We start from the raw sequence: 26,623 nt of genomic DNA, 5'->3' as shown, positions 1-26,623 counted from the left end.
ATTATTATTAATAATAAACCATACGTTGATGTATCAGTGAGCAATATTGGTGCTTTCATCAAACTGGGATTCTATGCTTTTAAAATATATGTTCTCTTCTAGGTTCATCCTGGTTCACCTACATTCGCTTATATTTGTTCATGTCGTACTCTTGATTCTGTATCCTACGTTACAAGCTGGGAAATTTAGGTAACGCCATTATAAAACCAGAAGTTTCATTGTTATGGTCGTTATTATTCATACCTTTCTTCTGTACTTAGTCTCATACATGCATTTAGGTCGTTTCTCACGTTTAATCGCTATCATTCAATACGAGACACTCGTAAGGCTCGTTACAGTTATTATTTAAGTAGTTCCTGTACCTTGTTCACTCTGATACGAGGGTAGAGAAAGACGTCGGCTCGGAGTTAGCTCTTCTACTCTATTTTCGAGCAGCTCGACTCCATCGCTGGGTGGAAAGTTTTTTTTCCCCGATTGGAAACTCCTCGATCGCTCCCGATTCCATGGCGAGTCTCGCGCGTTAGCGATGAGAAAGGCAGGGCGGTATAACGCTTATGAGAATGCAAAGTAATACGTGTCAAGTCTAACGAGGCGCGTCGCGGAATGCAGGAGGCGAGAAAGAAGCGCGGGCTTCGTGAACGCGAACCCAGGAACGCGTGGAACTACCTTTGTAGAGGCTCTCTCAAAATAAGTAGCTCAGATCAAGAGGCAGACGACTCGAAAGCAAAAGTAAATCGATGAAATCGAGCAGAGTTTCGTAGAAGCTTCATTTTGTAACACAGATATTTATAATACCCTAAAACGAAGATCCTAATGAGAAAACTTCTTTCAATATCTTTAACTATTTTTCGCGAGGAATTGAATATCGTATTTTGTCTTATCTTTCGAGTTTCCTGTGGCTTTAGTCTGGGTAGTTTAATGCCATGTTTCATGACTTGATAGTCGCAAACTTTTTTATGTAAGTGTGTTCGTTTAGAAAAGATACGTCAATGTGAATATACAGAGGGAAACAAAGAAGGACTTTGTCCGAGAAACTCGAACGATAAACGAGTTGGTTCAGTGTGTTCGATAGCTACTGCCATACCAATGCCATGGATATTATTACTTCTAGTTATTCGACCCAAGGTGAAGAGAAAATCTGCTATCCACTCCTACGATGGAGACAAGCAACTAAAACAATTACGATTTTCTGTGTCTTTAATGGTTAGAAAAGGTAGATAGAAAATAAAAAATATAGGACAGATATTCAGGAATATTTTTTAGAAGAAGATATAGATGGAATCTGAACCAATTATTGTGTAGAAAAATATTAATAATTGTTAGAGATATCAGTGCTAATACAAGATGAGTACTTCAGTGGACATATTCCTCGAATCGAAGATAGGAATTTTTGATGATCTTCACTTTCAATTTCTAGTCTTTTTATTAACTGCTTATTTAGCTTGAAACATAGACAGACATGTAATACAGGAATAACTCTAGATACTAAAACTATTTTTCACGTTTCGCGCGAGAAGTGTTCTCGTTTCGAAAATTCGCGCCGCCTGAATTCGACTCAGGCGCCTGCGCACTTTTTCCGCGCGCACTTTCACGCTTCCGTGGCCCTCGCGCGAAACGGAGAAAGGAACAAAGGAGGAGAGATTCCTCTCGTTTCGTGCTGAATCCTGAATGGACATCCGCCTTTCTCACGATCGGAGTCGACTCGTGAGAAGATCGATCCCGTGCGAAGACGGTGCGTGCGTAACTGGAGCATCGGTGTCTGCACACACACGTTCTTTTCTTCCTTTGCCGCGACGCTGCACAGTGTCAATATTTGAAACGGACTCTGCGAAGTGTTTGGTCAACGCGGCAAGATTGGGTCGAGAAAGAATATTTCCACGTGGTAATGCCGCTTAAAAGGGTGTCGTTCGAAAAGGAAATGAGACTCGAGGGAGGCTGACAAGGGAAGCCCAGTGGAAATCGCTTTTAGGATAAAATTGGTATAATTTCTGGTATATACATAGTGTAATAAAATCGACAAAATGGGTTTTTGTTCTTGTGAAATTTCACTTTAAAGTGAAAGAAGCTCTTTTATTGTAACCAACATTACCTATATTTGTAATAAAACTTTAAAGTGAAATTTCTCAAGAACAGAAGCTCGGTATCAGACTGTTAATACACTATGTGTATACTACAAATTATACCCAGTCTTATCCTACAGCGATTTCCATGCTCGTAAGCTTTCTGAAATCTCAGACTCGTAAAGGAAACAGAATTTACATCCTCGATTTGTTTTTAGTTTTATCGTCTCAGAGTTGCATACAGAATATGAAGCTTCTTCTTGTTTTCTCTTATATCGTGGAGAATTGTCTTGGGAAACATGTAGGTTTTACGAAGTTGGAAATATACATTTTTATTTTCTGCAAAGGTCAAATTGAATAATAGAAGGATTTGATGCACTCAGGGATCTCTGTGTTTGATTAGAATGCATGTCTCGTACGATTCTTTACTATAATCTTTCAGTCACATGTCTCGCGTAGAATTTAGCTGGCACCAGGATTGAGATATTAGATCCACTTAAAGCGTTTAACGCGATTTTCTGTCTCGACGAAGGACACACCAGCTCCTCGACGAAGGTTATAATATTTAAACCGTGAATGTTGTACGGATGCAGTCGAGTCTGAGGAATAGTTGATATTGATAGGGTTCGTAAAAACAGTTCCACTTAAGTGATTATTGATAATTGCCACTCATTTCCATAACAAATTATCTTTATAATTAATATTATTTAATGAGGTCTTGAAAGGTTCCAGACCAACGTTTCTTGAAGTCCATTTCTTGCAATCTCCTCTGCGCACTCTTATCGCGGTTTAATGTTACCACAATTTTCCAAAAGAGTTACAAAGCTCGATGCTGTTATATGTAACAGATATGAAGGTACGAACTCTTGATTTATGTGGAGGAGTCTGCTCTGCAGCTGCCTCGTCGATCAGTTTCTTATTGACAATGTGAAACTTGTATCGTTTGCGCGAGTAAAACGTTTGCACAAATGGCTGGACTTGATTACAGCCATTAAAACGTCTCTGCTTTATGGAACACCGCGCCTGGCTGCAGGCAAACGTTACCTGTTACTCAAACACTGTAGGAAAACTACTTGTGAGATAATTACAAATGGCTTTTCTCGTCCTTATTGTGACTCATTTTCCCTTCTTTCTTTCCCATTATTTATCGTGACTGTGTTTCTGTAGTACTCTTTGCAATCTCTTATTTATGCAGATCTGTATCACTGAAAGCAAGGATATTACATAAACATGGACGTTCTTTTTTTTGGAGCTATATCTCGTGAGTTGTTCATTCACTCTTCAGCATTTTCTTCGAGATCTCTTGAATCTCTCTAACTTTTTAATGTTCAAATTTTAAGTTTCCCAAATATTTGAATTTTCCACAATTTTTTACTCAATTGTCCAGAGAAATATTACACATGAGAATTTAACAAACAAGTAAAGAAGTATAGGGTAATAATGTCTCCAAATAGACAAGTGTCGATTTCTCTAATTTGTGCTTGAATTATTACATCACCGTACCGATTGCATACATCTATTGTACATATCACATGCATCGATTTCAAATATCCTACAACGAAACGCACTTTTCCTTCTTGGTACTAAAATAGAATGGTGTCCCCGTCAGACAACTCGTTCAACTCGCCTAACTGTTTCGACCGATTCGACCTTGATCGCAATATCGCCGCCACGAGGATCCACTTGCTCGACGCTTTCGCGATTCCCGATACAATCGATTCTACATCACTGTCCCCCAACGGAAAAAGACACGAGCTGACTATTTTTCGTGCACCGCGAAAATCGTCTGGGTTGTGGGTCACGCGTGGGCCACGCGCCATCTCCTTCGTGACTCACTCTCCTCCTCCCACGCGAGCCTCTCAAGGTTTCCGTGTGGTGCAATTCTCGAACAGGCGAATTTCGCGCGTTTCCCCCTTCTCTGGTTGAACGAAAGCGAGAATTCGTTGTGGAACGCGCACGCCACGCGAGCCGAGGCGCTGATCAGAGACGCGGAATAACGAATTCATCGCGTAACACTAACGAGTTTTTAGCGAACGAGTTAATCAGCGGCGTTAATTAGATTCCTAAGCCTCTGACGCCTTGGAGTCTCTAATGACTGGGAACGCGGGTTGGCTACCACTGGCTAACACGTGTTTCCAGCGATGTCGGTCGCGGCGTGAAAGTGGAGAAAACCTTTCGCGACGAGGATCTAATCGTTGCATCCTGAACGATTTCGCAATGATCTGAGGTTTTGGAGGCTAGCCTGGTTCGAATTTAAGTGATTGGCTTTTTGGTGATATTCATCGGAACATGAACTCCTCAGAAAAAGCTTCCACTGTAACCACAGCTTTATTTAGCTTTATGAACTCTCAAACTCTGATAATATCAGAGCAGTATTGCCAGAGGTCAGGACAAAATGTCTTCCAGTGAAGCCATAAAGTAGAAGGGTGGGGGAACCACATGGTATTTGACTGCATTCATACTCCTACTTTTCTGCATTATGACGTCAGTGGAAGATACTTCGTCCTGGTATCTGGCAGCACTGGATCAGACTGATCGCTAGCTCTTCACTGAATCCAAGAAGTATTATGAATCTTCGCTGCATATAAAATTGTCGAGGGTGCACCATAAATCTGTTCCTAGAAAACAGTTAACTTGAACTGTACAACTAACACGAGTTCGTAATACACACAAAAATCTCGTCCCTAGCTTCTCCTATTTTTGCACAGCACGTAGTTCGCGTGCTGATAATCGCGTGCTCACAGTCACATCGGGGACCCATTACCATGGGCACAGAATTGATGCGTGTCTCTATCGTGGCGCGCAGAGTCGCCTTCGTCGGATTTCGTTTCGGTCACGCTTTCTACACGAACCCTGGAAACTCGACACTCTGTCTCCCACGATCACATAATCGGGACGTTATCTAGAGGCACGGTCGGCCCACGTAACGTGTTAATCGCGTCCAAGGATTCTCTTTGAGGCGAATCCAAGCCTGCAAATATTGGCGTGCAGATAGGAGAATTCCGCGATGAGCGATTCGGTCAGGTTCGTCGCTCGAAAGTCCTCCTTCAGTGGGACACGAGAGATGGCATTGAGGTATTGGCAAATATTTGAATACATGTTGACAAGGTATTGTAAGCGCGATACGACTGTGGCGGTTTTGTTTCGTAATGTTTGCGAGAGCACCTTGCGAGGAATTACGTGTTTCAACTCCTCTGTTGTTGTATTGGATTGTAATTATTTTGTTGCGATACGTTTCACTGACGTTGCATCTATCTGCTTTGTGATGAAAGAAGAACACGCCTTCGATGTTTTTATTATTTCTAAGTAGGTATATAGAGTATTTTTATATCGTATACAGTTGATTACTTACGTAGAACCTATTAAGATATTGTGCAAATTTTAATCTAGTTAGTTTTTACAAAAAATACACAAATTAATTTAATATAACATCTGCAGTACAGGAGATGGATTATCTTGAAAACTTCTAGTAAAAACCTGCTCCAGATAATAAAACTCTCGAAAGACCCAATTGGATGAATCTATTACCCAGAAATAACAAAAGCGTCGAGTTTAAGGAGTAATTAAGTTTACGTGTTCTTTTTGTCGCGCAATTGTGCAAGACTAATAAAGACGAATTTCGTGAAAGTAATAAACTACTAAATGGCGAGGGAAAGAAGTGACATCGGAACAGAGTCGAAGCGGATCTCAGTTCCCAGGGCCTGGCCCTCGAGCAACCTCGCTACTGAAGAACGTCAAGATGTTTGCTCGTCTCTCCGCGATGCTTCCTCGCCACAGGGACGGGGTCGTAATTTCATTCCCCCATAAAGCGTCCTGAGTCATCAAATTCACCCTACACCGAGGGTGAACGTGCTCGAGGGTGACGCGACTCGTAGACGAGGGGTTGGCTGAAGTGTAACACTCCGACGTTCGTGGGATTATGCCTATCGTGATTTTTACGCGACTACGTATTATCACACGAACGGATGTGCTAGTGGACCGCTACTTTCCTTTACAGCATGACGTTTGTCCTGCGGAAGAGGAACAACTCTTGGTGAAATGGACGATGTTGTAACGCAGGGAGATGATGCTTGGAAATAATAAGACATAGGGCTGAAAGTCTGCATGAGATGAGGATGGAGACTGAGTTGAGAGGAGGATGTATTCAAAATTGCGGAATTTTTGTTGTATAGTCGTCTGAATTTTATAGTCACTGTATAGTCATCTTCTAGTTATATTATGGTCAGGATATAGTTATGATATAGTCCAGATGCAGTCATAATAGAGACCCTTTACAGTCATTATGTACATGCAATATGGGTATCTAATAATCAGGTTATAGTTATTTAATAGTTATCGAATAGTCAGCTTGTAGCCATCTCGTAGTCATCTTATAGTCATCTTATAGTCGTGTTGTAGTCATCACATAGTCACACTATAGTCACCATGTAGGCACTTTATAGTCATGGTATAGTCACTTTACAGTCACAAGAGATGTTACAGTCATCTTAAAAACCTCATATCCTGAACATTCTCATTTTTACAATATAGGCATAGAATAGTCATAATACAGAAGTTTGATACTCACAGTATACTCATACAAAGTTACAATATAATCACTCTGCATGAACTTTACTATCGCTTTACCATCTCCTTAGATTTATGGTATAATCACACGATAGATACTTTCTAGTTACTTTAGAGTTACTTTTCAGTCAACCTGCAAAGACTTTATAAACTTTCTATATTAGTCGTCCATATTTCTCCACAAACATCTATAAATCCTCTGTATTTACATATTTATGGTCCCTGCATCTGGAAATATCAGAGAACTCCTAAAAAGACATTGTCCAGCTGAACGCGATGCACAGCGTGGTACGAACTTGAACGAGTTACAGCCACGCGGATCGATAAACAATTGCAGCCTGGTGAACAGTTATATTTCACCCGTTATCAGGCAACGACTACCGGAATCACGCTGCTCGGCGTGATATACGACGTCATGACGTCGTGAATGTGACGTAGTTACCGATCTACGTCATCGCCTCTGTTAGTCTGTGCATATTCAGCCACGCATTGCGCTGCTCGATGAAGCACAGATTAATTCACGCCTGCATTAAAATGTGAATGAAGACCTGCTCCATTCAGCCATTAATAATTCTACAATAATAAACGATTCTGCTTTCTGACATTCTTACATCTCGTTTTGGTAACGTCGGTATTTAAACGTTAATATCTTAGCCAGAATGTAGATGAGGATTGGTTGATGGTCTCATTTTTGTAAATGAAAATATATTGAATGATTCTAGGGAAGTAAATAATTTCTGTGTTTCAGTATTTGAATATTTGAATAGTTAACTGATATTTTGAATATTTGTCAAGTACTTGAGTACTTGGGTATTTGAATATTTAACTATTCAACTACTTAAATATTTGAATATTTAAAAATTGCCTAAATTGAATAGCTACTTACTTAGAAATCTGAAAATATTGCGATGCCAGGGTCTAAAAATTGCGCTACTTAAAAGTTCTAAACTGGATCCACAAAAAGTTCACCCTCTCTTGTAAAAAGAAATAAAAAAGTGGGATATGGAGAGGCACGAAACCGCGACAGCCTCTGCAGGAAAGTGTTAGTAGAAAAGGATCGAGGACATTTCGAGCGTGTCTGTCATCGAGGGTGCGGGTCTCGTTCCCCTGAATCCCGGGGGTGAGAAGCTCGGTATCGATTTTACGTCGGGCCTCGTGCTCTCTCGCGCAGACTGACACGCGAGTGGTCCGGCGGCGACGGCACACTCTTGTCGAGAGTACGTGCACCAGCTAACAAGATTTACTGCTAGTTGAATTGCACGGTGCCGTGGCGAGAAACGGAAACGAAACGTGCCACTGCGCGGTGCATAAAGTCACGTACGCGCGATTCGCGCGGCGCGCAAACACGCGTCGCTAACTGTACGCAAAACGAGGCTATTCGCGTTTTTCCAGCCTCTTTACCTAAGAAATAAGAACATTCGCGAAGGAAAAATAAGGAAGTCCAGAGAACAGCTCCTTGGTCTCAACTTCTGTCTCTAACTCTCTCTAGTTACCTCAGTTTCATTACAAAAAGTCAAGTGTCTTTACTATCTAAAGAAGTTTATAAGGAATCCTTTAGAAATATATTTCTTTCGTTACAGTGTCTCGAATATCTATATCCGAGAAAGCAATTTCACAAAAGACTTTCCTATTCGAAACCAGCGTTCCATTAATCAACCGTCCACAGTTAATAACCCAATTAATGGACCCATTCTCCCCCAAGAGTTCGATCAGACTTTATGGCTTTACAATCGGTTTAGTGACCCTTGTTCAGCTTTCACCCCGACGTACAATTTATTGCTCGTTCCGCGAGCGGTCGTCTGCCGTCAGATTCTCGCGTATGTACTCGTAGAAACGTTGATTAAACGCACGAAAGGACGTAGGTAGCGGGGTTCATCGATCGGGCGATGGTATTCAGACAGAAACACCTTTTAGCGAGCGTCGAATCGGAAAGATATCGTGGCCAGGATATATTTGCTCGCGACGACCGTGCAAGAGGTTAACGAACACCGTCGTCTCGCCTAGGGCGAAAATTTTATCGTACTCACGGCTGTTCGAGGCTTTCTAGCCTGCCGTACCGTGTTGGTGCACACGTACGAGAGAGCGCTACCGAAAGTAAACGACCTTACCACTGACAAACACACTGGCTGGATCGTAATTACTCGTGGCGGTACCCGGGTACGAAAGCAGGGCTATGAATAACGAGGTTGTTGCACCAATGGGCCCGATATTATTCTATCGTCGTCCCTTTCTGCCTCTGGGAAACTCTGGATGCTTCTGGAATTGTTTTTGTTCGATGGAACATGGTTACATTTCGGTTCGAATAGATCTGGGCTTATATAATATTGTAATATTCAAATATTGTAGAAGTACTCGTACACGAAAATTCGACAAGTACTTCAGAGCTTATTTTTAAACAGATTTGGGTGTTATTCGAATGAGAATATTTCTAGTAAATTTTAATTGAGTAAATTCTACTTTCTATTAAATAACTTTTTGCTTCTGTTTTTTTTGTATTTGATTTCTTGCACTGAGGTATGTTTCTACTTTCTGTTTTTCTCATTTGTACACATTTACTGCACTGAAAACGGTCATTATTGTAATTACTGGGATTAATCTTGGTAATTTTTCAATTATCTCACTTTCACAATAAAAGAATGAGGTAGTTTTATAGGAACAGAAGAATACTTTTCTTCATAATCGATAAATAGTTTTCTTGTAGTTAATGTTCCTCTCGTAATTAAATTATTCATAAATTCATAAGTTTTATGAAACTGACGCACGATTTTATTTCTGCAACACAGATGATCTACATTGATCGGATTTTCATGTTGATGCACTTGAAATATTTTTATCGATCTCTTTATAATGAAATCCTATCGTCAATGAATAGTTTACGCAAGTAGTACGTTTACGCATCTTTATGAATGAACGTAAAGTGTCTTCTTACCATTCAAGATGCAATTCAAGTCCTAAAACGATACAATGAGTTTATCCTCCTCAAGTTCGCATGCATGATAAAATCTACACAAGTTGCCTCTGGAGAAATCGAATTTATCGATCGCGTGTGGACACTGGCTCCTTCCGATGGTAATGTCATGGTTGACTTTATCCATTGCGTCTGGCAGACGTCAGGGCTGTAGCTAGTGTCGTTAAATATTGGGATCCTCTGGTAAACTCAATTTTTGTAGTTACTTTGGTATTCTTCGAAGAGTAAATTTTAGTTTATAAATCATGTGTATTTGGCATAGAAAAAATTGTATTTGATATGTAGGTAGAAAATCGTTGACTTTTATAGAATTTGCTATAAACGTTACTTGTATCTGTTTTCAGCTCGAATATTCTTTTAAACAATTTCTATAAATAAATAATTATAGAAAATAAGGCAGAGTATATTAATTGTTTTAATGTTCGAGTATCTAAATATTCGATAATTGAGAATTTGAATATTTGGAAATTTGAATATTTGAAAATTTGGAGATTTGAAATTTTGAATATTTGAAAATTTGAAAATTTCAAAATTTGAATATTTGAAAATTTGAAGATTTGAAGATTTGAAGATTTGAAAATTTGAATATTTGAAAATTTGAAAATTTGAAAATTTGAAAATTTGAAGATTTGAAGATTTGAAGATTTGAAAATTTGAATATTTGAAAATTTGAATATTTGAATAGTTGAATATTTGTATAGCGACGTGAATTCACAAATTAAATATTGAGACATTAGAAAATCCAGAAAACTATGATCTATAGATTTAAAATTTCAATATGAATATCACCAATAGAGACGAATAATTTAAGGTCCACAACTCAAGCTCCCAACAGAAATTCCCTCTCGATCCACCCCCAAGATTTCCAAAGCCACCGCCGTCGCTTCTAATCTCACAACTAACGCAGACGTGCGTCAGCGTACGTCCCCACGTCATGATAACAAAAACACGATCCGCGGACGTAAGGAGCGTGGTCAGTTCGATTGCGTTGGCTTGGCGGAATCGCGCGTGTTTGCAGCGGAGCCAGTCGTTGTCGGGACGGCGAGCGGCGCGGTTCCACTGCGTACAATCACCCTCGACGATCCAACAGCCTCGTGACTCCGCGTTTCTTTTTCATTTTACATCAACGTATCCCTTTCCCTCTCGTCTCCGCGCGTACCACCTGTGCCACGCTACCGTGCCTCGGGTTTCCACGACATTGTTTACCGCCGCGTGTGCAGCGTGATCAGTGCATCGAGAGGAGGGAGAAAGGTACGCGAGCAGGTGTTGCATCCCGAACAGGATGGGATCACTCTGTCCGCCGGTGATCTCGTGAGGATACGGTTCTCCCTTCACCTGAGGCCCTCGAGTAATTCTTGCTTCTGTTCTGGAAAATATTCGTGATATCGTGAGAAATTCAGTGATAAAGTTTTGGTGTGGGTGGACCGTGTGTTTTCGTCTCTGAGGATCGAGCCGCTCCGTTTATTCTCTTATCGCAGATTTTCAACTTGCCTTTTGGACTTGCTTTCTGAACAGAAGAATCTTAGTGATGGGATTTTATATAATACTGAGGAGATTAGAGAATTATATTTTTCAGTTATTTCTTGTAATTAGAAGTGAAGTTGAGGTTTTGAGATACAATATTATTTATCGAAATAGTAGAATACTGGTGTATCTTAGTGTTTTTTAGTGTTATTCATTAATAAATGAAAGACAGTGAATTCATTAGCAAATTCGTCTGTATCTTGATCATTGAAGCGTTTTTGTTTCTGCGGGAAGGTTGCACGATAAGGTGATAAATGATTTAACAATGGCTTAATTGTCAACCAGTTAGACAGTTTTCTCTGTTTCTACTGTTTGCCAGCCTTGGCACAGATTTTCTCAATCATTGTGAAAGAATGCAGGTACAATTACTGAGACCTAAGTAGAGTTAAGTTGCAAAAAGTCATAACAATTACGAGAAAAGAAGTTTCAATTTTGTTTAATTACATATTACGATAGTTAAACTGTTGCGAAAGCGGTACTACATTAGGTAATTCTTCAAGAAACAAAAGCGATATTTGATCCTCTTACTTTACTGTGCATCGTGCTATTGTGTAAGGTAAAAGATTAGCAATACTCTAAGGAAATGTTTTAACAGCTTCGCAAACTTTGTCATGGAAGTGTTTATCGTACGTGACGAGTTAACTCGACCTGGTCAATTGAAAGGTTTTCTTCCCACGCGTGTTGGGGTCCCTTACAATTGCGTGTCCAATATAAGTCATTATTTATCTCTGCATTCCCGAAACTTCTAATAACTCGTAACAGCCTATCATGAGATAACTTCAATCCTTGATAATGATCGAAGTCTTTCAAAATTTGTTAGCTTGATATAGAATGCAGGCAATATTAAACTTCGAATTTTCCAATACATATTGATTGAAAATGAAAACAGTTTGCAGTGTCTTAAAATGAGAATAGCTACGTTTAGTAAAAGAAATTTGAAGATTTCTAAATGGGAACTGTGAGAGGAAGTGGGTTAACAAAAATTAGGCTCAAGTTGCTAATTTAAAAAAATAAAATTCTCAAATATTAGAATACAGGTTTGCTCCAAGATGAAGGAAAGTAATTTTTTTCTTTGCTAGGGATTTTAATCGACATCAAGGGGTTAAGGGTTATAATGATCATCCCAGAATTTGAAAATATGCACTGCACTAATTGCAATCACTGGTTCCATATGTACTCGATAGATAATTATAAACCCAGACCATTCTCCACTGATCAAACCACTCCTTAATTAACCTCAGAAATCCTCAAATACCAAAAGCGACTCTCGATCTATAGAATTCCATGCTCCACGTTTCCCCAAAATAAAAGGAAAACAGAATTCGAGACTGCAAATTGCTCTTCTCCCACTTTGCCAGGCTTGGAGAATGCACTGAGCAAATAAACGAAGAACGAAGGGAAATCTGTGGCTCTAAAGCAAAGCAATATAAATCACATAGGTATTTTTATTTCTAGATACAATTTTCGAAAGTTTTGAATCTCGATTCTGTTTTATAGCCTTATATTATATTCCATCTTCATTTTTAAAAGTAAGAGCTCCATTAAATTACTCCATTAGAATCTAACCAATGAAATAACCCAATTTTTCGCCCAAGCTTATTTATTTTTCATTAAATTACCTACATATGAAAATCTAATAAATTGACCAAAAAATTCTTTAATACTCTAGCTATGTCGTTTTGCTTTATAGCCACAGAAATAACAAAGTCCCAGTTCGAATACGACTTTCAGCTACGCTCGAGTGAATTCCACTCGTTGCACGTGTGAATGCCAATGCAGTGGCGTGTCGACCCACTCGGAAGAATAAACCGATTTTGTCTGGGACAACGTCTTGGCACGAACTCCCAAGCGCCAGATCGTTTATGGATCAGGATCGACGCTGCGCGTGGTGTCGCGGGCCATCGTCCAAATTTCGCGCGCGCGGGACCCATCGAAACGAATTTCTTACTTTCTTCTTTTCGGTGGGAAAGGAAAGGTGGTGGGCCAAGGTTACACGTATTTTCGAAACCGGATCGAGTATGCTAATGCAACCGTGACATCCCTGATGGTCTCTCTCTAGGACTTCCCCTTCGTTTGGCTTATCAGCGCGTTATCTCGATGGTCGAATTTAAATATAACACTCTGAAACTATTTGCGATACTGTGGAGATCTTTTGGTTCTTTAGGGATGGATGATAAAGTAGTTTTCTAGATTTTTTTAAGCTTCCTTTTTTAGTGAATTTTTTGACGATTTTTGGAGTGGATTAAAAGATCTGTTTTGAGAATCCACGTTGCAAATAGCTGCATGTAATTGCAAATATATACACTCTCTACTTTTCATATAACAGTTCTACCTTGAAACTAATTCTCATATCAGGTATAGAGATTCAGTATAGGTATTTCTGAAACTGAATTCCTATTTCTCCAAAAAAGTTAGTTTCTAGATACATGTATCTACTTCTCCATCCACAACATAATTCAGACAAGTTTGGCTGTCTCGTTATTCAGAGATGGTTCAAAGTACCCCTGCATGTCTCATCGATCCTCCCTTCAGCCTTAAATTAGCAAACCTATACCACTTTTCCCTCCATTCTGATCCCCACGAGTACAGGAAAACTTTCAGCAACCCACAGTTCTCTTCAACCATTTTCCCTCGCGATTCGAGCTCGTCCACAGTGTTAACGCGAACTCCAGAGAAAGAAACGCAAGAGTCTTCTTCCGGCAGCATTTTTCCCCTAGCAGACCCAGTTTCGCTCCATTCTCCCAGTTAGCGAGCCAGCTACCTCGCATTTTCGCTTCTTCCACGTTCTCCTGCGATCTTTATTCTCTAAACAGCTCTGGAGAGCGTTCCTGCGACAGTCATTGAAATTATTCGCAGCCGTGGATCCAGTCGCGTATATTTCCCCAGGGCTCGGTGTTTACTATAAATAGCTAAGGCCTCTGTGGACTTTTCTTCTTATGGTCTCTACCTCGAACTCGCAAACCGATACGATCCCTGACTACGCGACATTCGACGTGATTCGAGGAAGGGTAAGCGATAGACCCTTGGCTTTGCTAGCTGAATCCTCTTTGCGTTTTACGATTACGACTGACGCGAGGAAATCGCTTTAAGTCGAAGCTGGTAATTTATTTCGCTGGGAGGAATTATGGAGTCGACTTTTCTGGGTCGAGAACCTTACTGGTTTAGTAAAATTGCTAAGTAAAAATTCGAAGGAATATTTCTGTACGTTCAGCAGGAATAGAGCTCTCTGTTTAGTATTTGGAACCTGTTGCCATCACGGTGTTCGACACCGAGGTTGTGTACAAACAGTCCTGTTAGTGCCCGTGTCCTGTGGCGAACAACGTGATGTATTAACACCGTGACCTTATATTGCTTGTTTATCGAGCGAGACTGCTCCTGTAAGAGGCCTAGAACAAGCTTAAACTACTGTTCAATGTATCTGTCTTGGATACATGTGGAAATTGATCGTCAAAGTCAGTACATATTGCTACATATTATTAACTCGACGAAGCCTGTAGTAAGACAATATTGAAATAGATTTCAGGGCCAGATTTAATAACAGTATATTACTGCTAAATTTTGCTCCTGAGATACTCTATAAGCTGTGATAGTATTATTCATACCTTGAACTCATAATAACTGTCGTTTTATTAGAAAAAATAATCTATGGTAGTCTAATGATTAGTACCAATTTATCTCTGTAAGTTGTTTGAGAATATTTTTTATAGTAGACAGGAAAAGCTGAATTAGTATAAACGCTATGATCTGAGCATACCACCTAAGGGTTAATTATCGTACAGTTTTCCTTTTACTTGGGAAGGAGAATGCTGAAATATATGCTACCTTTATAAGAGCAATAACTGAATGGAACTCTGTAGAACTCGTCAAGGCTCGAGTGGCACGCATTGCCCGCGCGTTAAATAAGAAAATAACGTAACAGCCGAGTCATTTGAGCCGCCAAATGATTCATGCTCGCATGAAACGCGCAGGCAGCTTAAAGCACGCTTCCTGCTGCAGACTGGTCCACTGAGGCTCTCTTTATGGACAATACCTTCGTTGCATAATGCATTCGGATTGCCTGCGTTTCTCGAGATAGGATTGGGCACGTAATTATCAGGGTAATTGGCGTATTTTCTCGTTCTGAGAACCTTAGTGAAAATCCTGCGCAAGAATTTAAATGTTCAAGAATTTAAACGTTTAAGAATTCAAATATTCAAAGATTTAACATTCAAAAATGTAAACATTCAAACATTCAAATTTTTAAATATTCAAACTTTCAAATATTCGAATATTCAAACATTCAAATTTTCAAATATTCAAATTTTTCATATTTTCAAATTATCAAATATTCAAATTTTCAAATTTTTACATTTTTCATATTTTCAAATATTCAAGAATTGGAATATTCATAAATTCAAAATCTCAAATATTTAAAAATTGAAATATTCAAATTGTAATAGACGAGAAATGAGACACCAGAGGGTTAACACTGCGAGACAGAAAGCGCGCGTTTCTGGTGGCAAGCGGTGACAGGGCGTTCGTTTTATCAGAGTTAGGCGTCTACGGACATCGACTCTTTTATCAAGCCGCGAGGATTTTGTTGAAACGTTTCTACGCTTTAAGACCCTGCTATCGAGTCAGTTGCCCAGTTTACGATCGCGTGAATCCCCTCATAGATCGTTCAGCGAATGATAGCAAAGCTCCCCTCGTTTCGTTAAAGAAATTTATACGGATCAGAAATTACTGTGGGTTTGTGTTTATAGCGTCTGAACTTTTATTTTTTGATAACAGAAGATAATTGTGGAGTAGTTAAGGTTTCATAGAAATTTCTGAAGTGTTATGGTTGCAGGTTTTCTCCAAAGATTTTTCAAAGCTCACTACTTATATTTCCTGGAAATTCTATCGTTCGCGTTGCAGTATTGCATTAATGCTGCCTGATGATCATTCAGCACGTGGGAAATCGTGGACACGTGGAATGATTTAGCAGTCACGCATCGCGAGTCAATTCGATAAAATGAGAAAAATTTATCTCACAGTTTGCTCGGCTCAAATGTGGCGCCTTGGATAACAGGTTTTTAGTCACTCGAAAAAATATTGATTCTTCGCGATTTCATATGCAAATACTGGCAATTTATTTAAGAGATTTTGGTACTAATCTGTTCACAGTATTTTCATTATTATTAATGAAATTTTAGGAAAATATAAGTTTCTATTTTGCATGCTACTCAAATGGGAGTGAAAAAATTGTTTTTCTATGGAAACAATTGAGTTGGTTGATATTTTCCAATTAGCTAGGATATTTCTAAGGATATTTGATATTGAAAGGTTGAAGAGCCATCCGACATTTAGGAAATATGGGGTTGAAGCGCAGGACGTTAATGGTCGGAAGTGCAATTCCGCCTACGATGCAGTTGCATCCTCTTTAACGAAACAATTCTACTCCTTCGACCTTTTGAACCGTGACCTATCGACAATTACAAAATTGTCTACTTTCTAACTTTAAAAATCTTCGAATATTAAAAATTTCTAATACAAATGCTTTGAAATATTCCAGTTTTCAAATATTAAGATAAATGAAGATAAATTGAGATAAAATTTAAATTTTCAAGTTTTCAAATCTCTAAATTTCGAGAAAAAACTCCACACGCCGAACACCTTCAATAAAAACAAATTCCAGAGATACTTTTAAACAATTCTGAAGCAAAACAGAGCATCTCGAATCGAGACGCAGTATCAGAGATTCAAGGAAAGCTGCTGCGCGAACAGTAAAAATACTCTGTTTAGTCTTGGCTAGAGATTGTAAGACGCACTTGCCCCTATCTCTCGATTCGATTTCGATATCACTGTGCGGCCCCAAGGCGCTGTTACGCGGCAGCGTCATCGGATCGCTGGGGCCTGCATCCAAACGCCTCGAATGTTGACAATTCAATTTCACATCGACAACGCGTTGCAGTTGCGAAACTCGAATCGCGATTGTATATCGATTAGATTTCAAACGACGCCGCGATAAGTAGCGTCAAATGGGACGCAAAAGGCGTAAAAATCATGTGGTGTTGCAGCCACTCGCTTATTATGCATTCGGTGCATTCGACTGCAATTTCGGCGATCTTACGCATGCACGCGTAGATTCTCTGCTGTCGAGGCGTCGATTTCATGGGAACACGCGGATATTAATGAAACAATAGACAGGAGGCGGGGAATGATGCACGTCAATCGAATTGTTAGCGAAGTTCGAAGGACAGTGAATTAACATTTTCCAATGCCTCGCGTGTGGCTTTGATATCCGTTGACGTAGTTCAGTACTTTTTTTTCATAACGTTATTTTTGAGATTGTAGGAGAGATTGTAAAAAAGCTGGGATGATTAGAGGAGTTTTATGTTTATGGAGGGAGTTTTATGATGATGAGATTTTTAGTTTCGATTTGAGTTTATTGTGAGTGGTATTTTGTTGGTTGATGAGAAAGGTGTGGCTCGAAACACTCAGAGTATTTTAAATGTGTACTTGTCATTGTTTTGGGATATGTGGGGTGTTGAGAAGAAGGGATCTCGAAATTTAAAGAATTTAAAAAGTAATGTTGAAAGAAATATATTACAGTAGAATAATACAGTAGAATTGACAGCAATTTGAGAATAAGTTCCAAAACTCACTATTTAAATTTCATGCTGAGTTTTTATTAATACTTTCGCAGAACATGAAAGGAGCTAAATGCACACTCATTTCGCACGATCCCTTTTTATTTACTGAAAAATTAAGCCCCTTCTTTTCACACTCTATGAATTCACGGACACCAAAACTAACGAAGGGGACTTCTCCAGTGTAACACTCACCCTTTAATCAGTCTTTGTCAGTTTGATGAACTCCTCATGTTGAGTATGCTAATTTTCCTTTTGGGGGTAGATGAATAATATTTCAGATCTTCAAACATTCAAAGTCTTCAATTTAGAAATCTTCAAATATTTAGATATTTAGATATTCAAATATTGAAATTTTCAAATATTCAAAAATTCAAAAATTAAAAAATTCAAACATTCAAACATTCAAATATTAAAATTTTCAAATTATGCACTATTGAAATATTTAAATTTTCAAATCATGCAGTATTCAAATATTCAAATCTATAGATTACTCAAATATTCACACATTCAAAATCTTAGATTATCCAGTATTAAAGCATTCAACCCTTCAAATTCTCCAAAAACCTTTTTCTCATACAATACCTCCAATTCTTCCCATCTCGTAAGCTACTCTGTACTCAGGTTCTCCCCAAATGGTATATTACCACATTCCCCTTGCCAAGTTCCAAAAACCTGCAAAGCATCATCAAAGGACATAAGTTACACTCGAGTAGACCCCCTTCGCAAGCAGCAAGTCTCCGTTTAGTCGTTAAACTCGCAAAGACGTACGGAAGGGCAGACCAATCACCAGAGAACTTGCACAGGCAGAATCGAAGTGACGGCCGAAGGGGAAGTTCCGCGGACATTCAGACGTGGATGCTGTGGCCCGTGTTGGGGGATGACGGGCTGAGCCCAACGTCGCCCCCGGCCTCGGCCAGCGTCAAGGGGGTTAACAAACTGGCGCCCCTGCTTCTCTGCGCCCCCTGCAAGCCCAGCGGCCACAGGAAGAACCAGAATTCCACGCAGTGGTACGTGCAGCAGGTAAACAGACTCTCCCAAGAGATTCATCATCGTCCGTTTTGTTTCCTCGACGTCGTTGTCTCTTCTTTTCTCATCCTCGCACGGTTCTGTTTTTCTTTTCATCCCTTTCTATGCATTTTCTTCTTTTTCGTTTAATTTTCGTTGCCAAAATAGTGTTCTCTTTGTGTTGCTGCCTGCTGGTTACTTGTTCTCGCGTTGCCCCGCTGCTCGACTGGCTGCGGCACAGTCTTGCCCTCTCTTTTGTGTAGAAGGATAATGCTGATCTGCATGAGACTTGTGTACCGAGTGTTTCAATGTTTAGAGTCGTTTATACTCTTTTTATGTTCGCTCCGCGGTGCATGCGTTCTCTCTCGACCTCTGCCTTCGAGGTGCAGAAGGTCTGAGGTATTAGTGACACTGTTTTTAAGTAGAGGAAGCTGATCGTTGGACCTTGTTAAAGTCGTTTAAGTAACGTTCGCCGCAGTCTTAATTGCGTGGACCAGGGATACCAAATTAGTCACCGAGAATGCGCATTAACTTTGTTGGGAGTTAATGGAACTTGAGTCTGGGGACGAGGAGATGAAGAAAAATTCGATTTTGAAGAGTTTCAGATAGTATATCGATGTTTACTAAATTAGACAGTGTTTCTGTATCGTGTCATGATTTATCGCGCACGATAAGCAACAAAGCGTCCATGTTTTTGGTAACAGAGATTCATTCTTTCTCGCAATCCCTCGATGACGGTACACATCGACGAACCGTGGTGTCGATGCAACGAGATTACGTGACACTCAGATAAGCTATCAGTCCGTCAGGCAAATCGCTTTCGCACGCGGGAATTTGTTCAGCCTTTTTCTAGTAGATCCTAAGTGTGTCACGCTCCGGTAGTGTGCATGGCGTGAATGGTCGCTGTGATCGTAGCACGCTTTCTCTGTGCATGTGAACGAGAATTATCGAGTATCGTTGTCACTGATGTCCAGGCTTGAAATTATCGTGTCGATATTTGTGCCGCAATAAAATACAGGAAAACAGATAAAACTTACTTTTCTGTTCGAATTGGATTTTTTGTTAGACGAGGGAAATCCCCCTGAACGTTTCCTCTAGTTTCCTCGACGACGAAATACATTGTTTTATTCAATTACGAGGTTTCTAAGTAATTCAGTTTTTTGTTAGCAAGTATTTCAATGAAGAATTATGTAAATATTTGACTAAAATTGAAAAGTTTCTTATCGTTTTGCAGATCAAAGCTTAGTTTTCCAGATACGAGGATTTGGAGTTTCGAGGGCCATCGACTTCCGGCGCGCGCGGTTCGAATCAAAGCCAGCCGAGCACGTGCCGGAAGTCGATGGCCCTCCAAAACTTGAACGTCTTGTAACTTTGAAATCGGGCTTCAGATCGCGAACTGGTACAGGACTTTTTGATTTAGTTTGCCTGGAAGAATTTATATTTTCAGATTCAGATGTTGAACAATTAATTTCACTGAAAAATAAGAATTATTTTTTATATATCTCTACTGTAAGGAATCATTTTTTCCACTATTTTAACACTCTCTGATGCCCCTTGTTATCGGACATTTCTCTTCGCGATATCAACGGTACATTACTCCTGTTTTTTCTGTAGGACGTTAACCGCAATTTGTTTTCGTTCTTGTGCAAAGTGTTTTCTCTCGCGGAACGCGAGTGAATATACAGTTTTTTGAAATTGCAAGTTGTTCAAGCACACCTATTCATATGAAAAAGTAGAATTGTTAAGTATGTTAAACAGGTGAGCTAATACTGTCTATCTCGGAACTTCGAGTTTGCGAGTAATTCATTTTTCCTGACAGTTTACTCAGTGATCGTCAAACGAAGCACGTACGCGGGGATGCCGTTTAATCGGGCAATCAGGGTCAGAGTGTCATCGGAACTGTATCGTTGTCATTAATGACCCGGGAACAGCTTGTAAATAGAAAATGAAATACGGTCACATTGGCCCAGTTGCCGCTGAACGGAACATAATTGCTCGTTAATTAAGCATACATACATGACTGGAGAATCAGTTTTATATGGCATATCGGAATTACATTTGTCGTTTCTTGTAATTACAATTAGCTTTCACCTTACACATCTTATAATTAAATTCATTTATTTTTAATTCATTGAAAAATCGTCGAGCAATTCTTGAGAACCAATTGAAACTTGAAGTATTTAATATTTTGAAAGCTTTAATATCTATATGAATGCTTGAAAATTTTTTAATTCAAAACATTCGGTAAATTGAATATTCACAGAGTATAGGACCCATTAAAAATTCTACTTAAACTTCTTTTAAATTCCAAATGACTCAGCTGAGAATTCATGGGAGTCCCCATGTAAGCTACAAATAGCCACAATTATCGAATCAAAGGGAAAGAGGGAAGAAAGCCGATGTGTGTAGCGTGACGAGCAAGAGAAGGTCGCGTGGGTACCAGGAGACACCGGAAGTTCAAAGAACGAACCGTGATAAAGCAGACCTTTGTTGATGTCAGGCATGAAAGCCACTCGCGCATAGCCTCACTCGAAGACACCTCGTCCACAATACGTCAAACGTGTTAACGCTACCGAAACCCTTCAGAGTTTCAAGTCAAGGTCAACGATTCTCTTCTTTATCCATCGAATCCGAAGGACGCGCCACCTTTATGTAGTCAAGGCATTCAAATAGATAATAGAGTGGCTGGACACTTGCTATGATGGAGGAAAACCTTTTCTCTTCGCTGTTGGCTCGATAAGTGCATCAAGTACGCACCCTGAATTTTTGAATAGTCTTTATATACTGAATAACTGTTCTCCAGTGAGTGAAGACTAATTATTGGAACAATTAGAACATAAAATCCATAAAATCAATAAATTTATCCCCACAAATATCGCACCAAATATTAATCTATAATATTTATATCTTGCTATAACAACCCCCTCAGCATTTCCCCCACAGAGCAAAAATAATTAAATCGATCAGTCATTATTAAAGCGCATCCTTAATTATAACTGTTCTGCAGTGATTCAAGCAATTTAAATAATTTTAAATCCCAGCAGGAGCTCCACAGCTCACAAACTGCAAAGTAAGCGTTCTCTGTTTTGTAAACACGTGAATGGTGTAGCGTGTCCCAGTGATGCGAACAAAGAAATTTCCTCGCCTCTCGAGGGAATCCCATTAGACGGCAGCTTCCGGTCAGCCAGTGCATAATTACACGGTTCCGTAAGTCGGTACGGAAAGTACGATTCCAGATAAGCAATTAAACGAGGCAACAGCTAGGGAGTTGTCGATGACTCATGTACCGCTGGAGAAGGTGTCAGACGACTTTGCTCCCGCGCTTTGATTCGATCTTGTTTGAGTCAGGTGACGTGATAGCGATTGTGAGTCAATTAGACGACAATGATTTGAGTAAAGAATCTTGGATTATATGTTTGCCATTAGACGTTTTTCGTAGATTATTTCTCTTTCTCGAATATCTAATTTAGTATTGTATACTGAGATACCACAGTTGCTTGAGCGTTTCGCTGGTCGAAAATAAAGTATCCACTAGTGTATCAGAAACGCCAGGAACGCAGAGCCCGCTAGTTCTTCCGTGACGTTAATGCGAACCTCAGGCGCGCCTCTCGGAAAGTGGGATTAGATCACCGCGCGGATTTATCTAACAGCCTTCGGAAAATTGTTGCTCGGGGTCGTTGCGAAACTTTAACGAAAGAACTGTTATCTGCAGGCTACCTTCATCCTTTGCCTTGCCTTGTTTATTCCACTGCAGTATTTGACTTTATAGGACTCTTTGAAGATGTCTGATTGTGGGTCGTTTATCTTGTTTAATCAGTACTTCACTTGCGATTATAGGCTTGGTCGTAATTGGGAAATACAGTTGCTGAACGTCACTGCTGTGTAGGAAATTTGCAGGAGTTTCATACTACGTATTCTTAAAGTCGAAGAAAATGCAGTGAGTTAGCATAATCTCCCTTCGAAAGAAGCCTGAACTGTGTCGAGGTGGACCAGATAGTGTTAGAGTCGTGGTGGCAGCCTTGGTCTAGGTATCATTGAGGTATTTTAACGTTATCAATTGAGTCACGCCTAGCTGTGTTATCTACTGTTGCTGTTAAATTGTTTAGAACACGAAAAAAAGCTGTGGACAAAGTCTGGTATATCTTCCAGTGACCAATTTTGCTGTTATCATAGGTGAATAGCCATTATCAACAGGGTGTCGTTGCTCTTTTAATGAATTCAGGCTCTGATGGCAGGTGAACTTATATTCGCGAAGCAAACCTAAGCTTGCAAAGCGAATCGGAACTCTCGAGGAGAATTCTGTGCTGAAACTAGAAGAGAAGGAATCGATTCTCAAGGAAATATTCTATATCTTTCGACAGAGAAGCAATTCTACCTCCCAGGGAATTTTAGGATCGATGAAAGTCGCGATTGCCATTCCAGGAACTTTGTTCGAGAAATCGATGGCAGTCTGTCTAGCTGGAATATTCCACGGGTATCTCGAATCGCGACTTTACGTCGACAATTTTACGGGGCTGGGAGGGGAGCAGACGGATTGATGGTCGGATGTATTTCCATGTGTATCGATCGCACGAGTCTCCACAGGTAATCCGATGTTAAGCTTTTTATAGGCCGACGTGGAGCGATAGAGGCGATTCTAGTTTGTACACACGTCGGTTTCGGTGCCTTCTTAGCATTGATGGTTTACTAAAGTTTACTTGGTCCGAGGGACAAGGTCGAGTCTACTTAAATAGAGAATACCCTTTTTGAAGAGTTCTGATTGAGTCAATTTTGCAAAACAAATTAAAAATTCAATCTTTTTTAACATACAGACTCAACACACACTCGACATGAACTCAGAACAGACTCAATCCAAACTTAATACTAACCCAACACTAAGTCAAGTCGTAATGTAGACTCAACACACACTCAACATGAACTCTACACACATTTAATCCAGACTCAACATAAACTCAAACCTGACCCAACACTAATTCAAGACTAACCCTACACAGACTCAACATACACTCAATATGGACACTCAACACAGACTCAAACTCTATACTGACTCCACATTGATCCAACAGTATTTCACTACTATTACAACACTGTCGCGCTATTATCTCACTACTATCACAAAAATTTTGCATTCGATCGTGCTTCTATTCCATCTAGTATGTAGTTCTCCGTGAACAATGCACAGTGTTTACGCGTTCCAAGGATCCGTCTCGAAGGACGATGGGGTACGAGGACCTCGAGTCACGCTCGGCTTCTGCTCATAAGCCTCTAATTGCCGACTCGTTCCGGAGTGTAGGTTAGCCTTTTTCCAGCGACTTCGCCTGCGTCTAGACTCCGTAACAGTGCTCGTCATCGTCGACGAACGTGCCTGATTTTCCTCGGAAAAGCAGTTCCAGTGTTTTGCAAGGATCAAGGGCAGAATTGAACGCAGTTTTGCTTGCAATTTTCTGCATCCTGGTATATAAAACCTTTTCGATGTTTTTGTTGTTCAGAGGGGGCACCGAAAGGATGGATGATCTCTTAACGAGCATTTGCTGAGAACAAAAGAGAGGATTAGAGCTAAGCTGCTTAGGAGCACAGAGAGATAGGCTTAAGGGTAATCTTGACATTCGTTATGTTTCGTATCTGCTCTTCGATAAATGAAGGCCATTGATTTTTTCTTTTCTAGTTGCCTGTAAATGCTTCTGTTTGGTGGAGACTTTTAGGAACTTTCTAGGGTATTTTGTGGCTAATTGGAATTTGTAATTAGGTGCTTTGTATTAAGAGAGGTGTGTTGGAAATCTTGTTTAAAGTTGTGAATAACTGGGGGCTGTATAATCAACAGAAGATTAGAATAAAAGTCGACTGGTCTTGATTACTTCTTGGGAGTCCCTTTTCTGAATTTTCTTCTTCAGTGATTTTAATCTTACCAAACATTCTCCTATCCGAATTCAAAAAAGGAAAATCAGAATTCTCCCCAAGACAGTCGCTCATAATCATTTCACTCCAATTCTCTTTTTCATCGTTTCCAGTCCCCATATTCAAGCGTCTTCCTGTTGCAGTCGTATCGATCGAACAGTCCTGCATTGTGTGTAACGCTGTCGGCGCAGTTAGTAAATGTTACATTTTAGAAGAGGAAGCTTTGTACATTAATAACTCGATTCAGTCGATCTCATAAGCTTTCGATATTACTCGAAGCATAAGTTTGCTCTTTTCCTTTCTTTTCCAAACAATTCATCGTACCTCTACACCAGACAGCTTTGCCGACATTTGTAGCGTCGAAAATAAAGCATCGAATCTCGCGGTGTCTGCGCCTCGAGAATATGTACTATTTTTAGCAGGCCCTGTTCCTTTGAGGGTCCCTCTGTTCCTTCCCTTTGTGTAATTTTTGAGATCATAATTGACATGGAAGAAAATCGAAAAAATTCTCGCGAAAAAATGCAATCTTATTAACAGAAACTTTGTATCATATACAGTACCCAAACTAGTAATTAAAAAGTAAATTATTTTAGTAAAATATGAATTCTAGTGATACTTAAATATGAAATATTTAATTACATGAATTAATACTATTCAAAAATGTGATATATTCAAACATGTAAATTCAATATTATTAAATGCAAATTATACTTTCTGGGTATAATCTAGCGTCAAGCGATCCATGGTTCAGATATCGCGAAGGAAATACCATTGATAAGGATCTCTGGTGTTCCACCAACAGTCTGCTCGTTCCACGGTTGATATTACGGGTGTCCCGGAAGTAAGCTTTGCAGACACAGCATGGGTTGTTTATTTGTCGTGAAATCTATTCGCGTGTTCATGGGGGAGAGGACTAAAAGCTCGCAGTCGCTTTTGTTCCTCTTCTTTTGTCCGTTTTCGTCGGGGTTCCGTTTCTGCGCGGACGAGGAAACGAGGATTCCGCCTTGTTTCCCGACTTGCATTGGCATTAAAGCGGAGGAAAAGCAAGGGCCCCGCGTTCCAGCGTGCTCGTAATGTCGCGCGTTCTGGAATTGTAAATTCACTGCTCGAAATAATTGGAGGATCGGCTGCAGGACGAGTTTATCCTCCCTAACACACTCGAACAGGAAGTTGTACTAAAGGGAGAATGCTGAGTGTTTTGCATTAAATGTCGCAGATCTTTTGTGATATTTTTTGTCATAATTTAAGCGATCAGCTATTGTTCCCTTAATATGCTTCACTTTAAGATTTTTTTCACCACGTTTCAGAGACCAATAATTTGCATACACGTTCACAATCTAATTACAAAGTTCGTGTACCTCCAGCTTCTAACATTATTAGTCGACAAAGAAGCATCATTTAGATGTTAATCAGATTCATGAGGCCCCAAAGCGTTCTACATGGAAATTGAAGCCTGAAATCTCAAAGGGCCAAGGCGTAGGTTTCTTTATCAAGAATTATCACCCTCGAACCATCTTCCCGATCCTCATCAACCATTCCACTAGCCTCTAACGGATCTGCCCTCCATCCTCTGATTGAAATATTCAACTCCTCGTTCGATCACAGGCCCGAGGAAAAATGCGAAACGTTCAAAGGGAATCATTCGAACGATTGCTCGGAAGCATATTGAGGAGGTCGTACAACGAAGATAAAGCGCCTCCATCCTGCTAATCGCGATTCGAGCCGTGAAATGGACGAGCGAGGTCAATCTCTAGCTGGAAGTCAATTATTTCAATAAATCTGCCGAGTGCACGGACGTTCATTGATTAGCTCGTCTCTCCATCAGACGCCGCGGTGAGACGGTTGCTCGTGACAGGGGGTAGCCCGTGAAATTAGCGACGTAAATCATCCCCTGGCGCGCTGGCTCTCGATTTGCCCCTTGTCTTGGCCGTCTACCAGATCCCGCCAGGATGAGGCCTGTGTCTTGACCGACGTGTAACCTCGCCGTTTGC

At 40.1% G+C, this 26,623-nt stretch overlaps 1 protein-coding gene across 6 annotated transcripts in view; it reads left to right on the top strand.

The window, feature by feature from the left end:
- Positions 1-26,623, top strand: part of Rgl (Ral guanine nucleotide dissociation stimulator-like) — a 33,760-nt gene that overhangs the window by 3,281 nt on the left and 3,856 nt on the right. Inside the window, exons 1-2 of one of the 6 annotated variants that reach the window (XM_076387178.1) lie at positions 10,705-10,845; positions 18,540-18,752. The exons of 1 other annotated variant lie outside the window; for it this stretch is intronic. In XM_076387178.1, coding sequence (XP_076243293.1) covers positions 18,588-18,752 — 165 coding nt within the window. In that variant the 5' untranslated portion in view covers positions 10,705-10,845; positions 18,540-18,587. Of the gene's footprint in view, positions 1-10,704; positions 10,943-18,535; positions 18,753-26,623 lie in introns of those variants that run through there. 4 more of the 6 variants (XM_076387175.1, XM_076387174.1, XM_076387172.1 and 1 more) reach the window with 4 other exon arrangements.

This window comes from Calliopsis andreniformis, chromosome 10 (assembly GCF_051401765.1).
Source record: "Calliopsis andreniformis isolate RMS-2024a chromosome 10, iyCalAndr_principal, whole genome shotgun sequence".
Classification (NCBI taxonomy): domain Eukaryota; kingdom Metazoa; phylum Arthropoda; class Insecta; order Hymenoptera; family Andrenidae; genus Calliopsis; species Calliopsis andreniformis.
The sequence above is the reverse complement of the archived record's forward strand: the minus strand, read 5'-3'. Positions and strand labels throughout refer to the sequence as shown.